This window comes from Chiloscyllium plagiosum, chromosome 35 (genome assembly GCF_004010195.1).
Source record: "Chiloscyllium plagiosum isolate BGI_BamShark_2017 chromosome 35, ASM401019v2, whole genome shotgun sequence".
Classification (NCBI taxonomy): Eukaryota; Metazoa; Chordata; class Chondrichthyes; order Orectolobiformes; family Hemiscylliidae; genus Chiloscyllium; species Chiloscyllium plagiosum.
In genome coordinates this window covers 10,959,328-10,965,327 of record NC_057744.1, presented here as the reverse complement: position 1 = coordinate 10,965,327, position 6,000 = coordinate 10,959,328, and the positions used below count along the sequence as shown (strand labels likewise).

Here is a 6,000-nt window from a genome sequence, read left to right as displayed (position 1 = left end):
CACCTTGACCTCTTTCCACCTATCACATTTCCGACGCCCCTCCCCCAAGTCCCTCCTCCCTACCTTTTATCCTAGCCTGCTGGACAAACTTTCCCCATTCCTGAAGAAGGGCTTATGCCCGAAATGTCGATTCTCCTGTTCCCTGGATGCTGCCTGACCTGCTGCACTTTTCCATGCAGAATATTAAGCCAATTTTCCAAACTGAAAATAAAAAGCTTTAACAGTTTATTTCTATCTCATGATATACCATTTCATTAAAACTGTATTAATTGATTTTTACAAATATTTATGACGATATTTGAGAGATATTACCAGTGATGCATGCACAAGAGCAGCCATTTGGAAAATACACATTCTGAATTAACAGCATGTTTATTATTACTTTGTAACTTCAAATTTCAATATCTTTGGACATATTAGTATTGATATCAACAACATTATGTTTCTTTGCATTATGCTGTATTTATGTTTATAATATTTCACAATGACTTCACAAACAATCATAATATTCTGCTCGATGATGATGATATAGATCTACTGAATTCACTTCCTCCTCCAAAAGTCATAATTTCTGCAGCACAGGAGGCTATTTGGCACATTGTAATTGTTTTGGCTCCTTGAAGGAGCAATTCACCAACTCAACATCAACAAACACCCTCATTCCCCAACTTTTTCTTTGTAACACTAAAGAGTTTTTCCTTTCAGATAACAATCTAATTCCATTCTAAAAGCCTTGAACAAAGCTGTTTCTGCTAGACATTCCAGCCACAGATTATTCATGTTACTACTGGAGTAAACTCAAATGACTCGAAAAGTAAAGTTGTCAGTTTGATAGCACACAATCCATCGATCTTCATTGTGCAGAAGAGGAAAAAATAGTAACCATTGATGGTTCTTATGTACCTCATAGCTGATTGATGAACAGCAAATGGTGCAATGCAACATGATTGCATGTCCATTAAAAAGTAGTCTTTAGCATCAAAACACAGCAACAGATTGAGACATTATAACTGCCTTTAAACCATCTGGTAATCTGGTATTGTAAATTTTCTATTTTTAAAAGAAAATCAGAAATTTTGTGCACAAAGTGAAGTACAGTAGGAAATGGAACAGTTTTTATATTTCAAGATCAATAGTTAGCATGATGCATTCCTAAACCAAATGCAACATGGTTAAGCTAGGTCCAATTTTCACTCGAAGTGCATCATTCAGAGAGTTGCAAAATAGGATTCCCTTTACTCTGATCCAATAAATAATTTTACTCCTGCCCAAGGAGAACCTTTTTTTTGTCAAAGTGACATTTTTTATGTCCCACATCTCATGTTTCTTTCTTAGTGAGCTCACTTTATTGCCTTCTAATTGATGCCACATGGAAGTGAGCTTAGCCTTCCAAAATAAATTCCAAAATAGCCAACAGATAAAAGGATATTGTAATCACATTGTTCCAAATTATACTGATTTTAGATTTCAAAGACATAAGGTTTGTACATAATATCACCATACTCTATTCTCAACCCTACATCAACAAACAATGCGCAAGTGGAACATTTTACTTGCCTTATGATGTTCCATTAAAAGCTCTGACTGCAATATGCACTGAATCCTTCAATTAGAAGCTGACCTCAAATTTTCCTTATATTGCTGTACTGCCGCAGTCACAATCCCTAGTTCTTCATTATGAAGTGACTACTCAGCTGTGTACCTGTAGTTTGCTTGGAAGGAATTGATGAAAGCCAATTTTTAAAATTAATGATAAGGTAAGAAAAAAAAATGAAGTACAGCAATTACAAAACAATGGTTGGAAATAAATTATTTTTAAGATGTTGGGTCCTTTATGGTTTAAAACTGTGATGAAGAGGAATTTATTTTCTGCAAGTCCTGAACCTTTAGAATTTTCTACTTCAGAGAGCAATGGAGGCTGAGTCATTGAATATTTTCAAAGCTGAGGGAAGCAGATTTTTGAACGTATGGGAGTCAAAGGTTTTGGGGGTCAGACAATGTGAAGTCAAGGCTTGGATCAGATCAGCTATCATCCAATTGAATTACAGAATAGTCTCAAGGAGCAGTATAGCCTACTCATATTTCCTTTGTTCTTATCTTGCATTTAAAGCAATCAAAACCAATTCAATTAAATATTTCTCGATTATTCCATTCCACCTGTAGCACTACATGCAGAGTTCAAATAAGTAATTGCAAATTGACAAGGTGATGAAAATAATTACAATTTGCTTACTTCAAGCATAGATGTGGAGTTCTTTGCACAGCATTAAGTACATTACAAATCAGTGTCCTTATGTCTCAAATTATTGTACAGCAGTGTTTCAGAACATTTACTGACTAGAAGTTCATAATTAACGAGTGCTACATAGTGAACTCAGCATATCACATCAATGTTAACTGTGAAAAAGTTAATTATTTGGAGTGAATATGTTGAACTCACACTGAATAACATTATTGAATCATAAAAAGCAATAATATTTGTTACACCACCAGTTAACTTACTGTAGTAGTGAGCAATGTGGTGTTACTGAGCAAAATCTATGAGGTTATTCTTGCTCGCCTTAAATTTGTTTCAACTACTGACATTGCACATTATTAAGCAATATCACTATAAAAATCTATATTCATAATTAAGTATCTGAAATAATACATATTAAGGTATTGTCCTGAAACTCTACTTCAAATCTTCCATATATGAATTTTTTAAAAAACTACATGGCTTTAGGGGAAGGATCAGGGAGTGAGATTAACTGGATAACTGTCAAAGAGCTCGCACAGGTACAAGAGGCTGAGTGGCCACCTTCATAATTTCAATTTGAGGGCTATGGAAGTAAAGTAGTGCATTCCTTAACTCCCTCAATGAAGTCAGTATAAATTGGTGAGTGAACTTGTCATTTTGGTAACATACTGCTGTCTTTCTTTTTCTTGCTGTAAATATAACGTGGTTGGCCTGACAGCTACAGAAAAAATGGTGTGGTTAGGTAGACACAATTGCTTACAACAATAACATCTCATGGTTTTTCTACCAGAGTTTTGCAAGAAAGAAAAAAAAACTTGTGTTAATGACTGCTTTGAAGTTTTTAGTTGTACATAATGAGCTCACAAGGGACTTTTTGAAGTTGCAGTGTCAAAACGTAGACACTTAATTATTTTTTAAACAATGCATCCATGAGTTGCATTTATATACACCACATATTGATAAAGATCAGGAGACAACTCACAAAATGGCATGCGAGTTGTTAACTTATGAAGCTCTGCTATTTAATCACACATTTGAAAAGAAGCAAAAGAAGAATTCTACCCATGTGAAAGGCCCAGATTCTACCCAGAGGCAAATTTTAATCAGTAATGCCATGCTTTTAGTTTATCGCCAAGCAGGATAGGATTCAAATGTAGAATAGTCACAGTTATTCTTACACTTTTAAAGTCAAATTGCTGAAAGTAATTTTATACTTTAATCTTAAGTGAAATTTTGGTTACAAATTTTTTGATCTTTGCAATTAATTTCATGGTTCCTCTCATTGTAATACAAATCTAAAACCAAACTAATTAAAAAATATATACACAAATAATAACTTGATAATCCAACTTCTTTTTGCCTCCAATCGTCACCATCAAATACAGAAGATGCATATAAAGATCTAATTCTCCACAGCCTGATGCTATTAGCTGCTGAGAGCACCAACAGGTCAAGTTGAATCACTTAAAGGCAAAATCATGTGCAAGCAACTGCCGTGGGATAAAGCAACCCAAAGCCCTTCCAATACTGACTTACACCCCCACCCCAACAACCACTACTTCAAAGCAAATAAAAAGCTATTGCCATTTTTCTTGTTACGCACCTCCAATGGCTTTTGTTCCAAACTTAATTTTTCAGGAATTTCATTATTGCAGATGTAGGTTTTGTTCCCAAATTAAAATTTAGTGATTTTAAACCATATATTCCCTTTTACTACTATGTTAAAAAATAACTTGGGTTGGATCTCTGCTCAGCATGTGAACCAGCCCTATTGACCCTTATTACTTTCTGCATCACAAGCAAAATAGGAAGGCAAAATAGGAACTAGTTATGCCATCCACTAGTATTATGTTTCATGTTATTCAGTCTTAAAATATGGGCTGCAGAACAATACTTTAAATAAGCTTTATTTGCACGAGAAGTCAATCAATTTCTGCCCAAAAACCTTTGACACATTATATCCTTGATCATGAGGCAACTTAGAAAGTCTAATTACAAATTAAAATTATTATTTTCTTTTGAACATTTCTTGATTGACTCCAAACATAGAACCTTTAAGTACTTATTTGAAGTGATATAATTCAGGGAAAATATATTTGAATGCTCTGAAAAGATTTACTGACAAATATGGTAGCTATTTTGTGCATTACATTTAATACTAACTTGACAAGCCAAACCCCACTTACTGTAATATTGAGATGAGTAAAACGTTCATGCATGTACAATAGGTTTAAGACTAAACATGAGTGCATTCAGACCATATAGTTCATTTAATCAACTCCACATGGGACATTTAAATAATTAGAACCTAGAAGCCCTACACATCACAGCAGCAAGAAGCTTTCTATTTCATGATAAAAGGCTTCTACATCTTCCTAGTCTGAACATTCTATTCTGAACACATTACATCCCGCTGTACATTCTATGAGAAACAGCTGTTACGAGGTTAACTGACTAGCTTGAGGCCAACACATGCCCCAGTCATTACTTTCAGTATTATTTACCTCTGTGAATCCCTCTTGCAGAACATCCAGCAAATTTCCTTTGGCTAGGCAGGCAATCATTTTAATTAAAGTTCCAAGATCAAGCAGAAGATTGAGTGAAAAGAAATTCAGACCCTCAAATTGGGAGAATTTTACCTTCCAAAACAACACGGTTAAGAGACTATGAGAAGGCAATTTCTTCCCATTCCATACGTGCAAACTGTTACCTTCATGTTAAACAGGATGAGAGTATTAAAGACTGCAGAGCAGAAGAGAGGGAACAGAATGAGCATGCTCAGCAGCCAACCAGTCATTTTTGAGAGGATTAGGCATGACAGAATTGTCATGACGACAGTTCGCCACAGGATGAGGGGGTGGGCACTGTCTAAAAATGCAACCTACAACAGATGGTGAGTTTTCAAGCAGTTTTCAAAAATCGTTTTGTTTTAGAACGACAATTTGAATCTAACAAAGCTTCTGCCTGCAACGTAAATTACTCACAACTGAAAAGAAATTAGTCATCTAAGTTGAAAATTTTGAACTTGTGTAGAATACAGGGAACTGTCAGATAATTTCAAACCATTAAAATGACACAGTCTAATTTTAATACTTTAAGCCCCAGCACTAAAATGCACAAGTAGCTAAAAGTACTTAGAATAGGTAATTATGTAGATAATTAAAAGTAGGTCATTGTATATATATTTTAAACTTCCCAAACAATCCAAAGGATAGTTCAAAAGGATTCAGAGCAATTTGCTTCCAAACAAAAAGGATTCTGAAAAGGTTAAGTCCAACATATGATCAGCAGTCTCTACCACAAGTAAGGTCTTGGGTAAATGGATTGCTTGCACGTTTACGTGCTCCTTCCAATTTCTGGACTATGCCTCTGTGTTCTGAAGTGTTTTGATTTCTTTGGGCCTCACAAAACTGCATTCTCCACTTTGGTAGATCAAAGTCAGGATCTCCCATAAGTCAGCAAGGATGTTTGACCTATTCAGGAATGCTATAAGAACATCCCTCAAGCAGTGCTGCTGTTCTCCTAGGAGTCTCCTGTCACAATCAAGTTCTGAGCAGAGCAGTTACATTGGGAATTTGGTGACGGGCACACAAATTACATCTGATCTCCAGCATCTGCAGTCCTCAATTTCTCTTGCACAAATTACATGTCCAATACTGCAGAATTGATTTTGGGTGATGCCGGGTGAATTAGCTTTGGAGACAATGCTACTGTTGGCCACCGTTATTGCCACTGGATTTGGAGGATATTGCAAAGGCACC

General features: G+C 35.5%; 1 protein-coding gene across 8 annotated transcripts in view; it reads right to left on the bottom strand.

Moving 5' to 3' along the window:
- LOC122540656 (dixin-like) overlaps positions 1 to 6,000 on the bottom strand; it is a 132,722-nt gene that overhangs the window by 101,567 nt on the left and 25,155 nt on the right. For 2 of the 8 annotated variants that reach the window (XM_043676666.1, XM_043676667.1), the window contains exon 1: positions 4,744 to 4,983. The exons of 4 other annotated variants lie outside the window; for them this stretch is intronic. In XM_043676666.1, coding sequence (XP_043532601.1) covers positions 4,744 to 4,803 — 60 coding nt within the window. In that variant the 5' untranslated portion in view covers positions 4,804 to 4,983. Of the gene's footprint in view, positions 1 to 4,743; positions 4,988 to 6,000 lie in introns of those variants that run through there. 2 more of the 8 variants (XM_043676674.1, XM_043676672.1) reach the window with 2 other exon arrangements.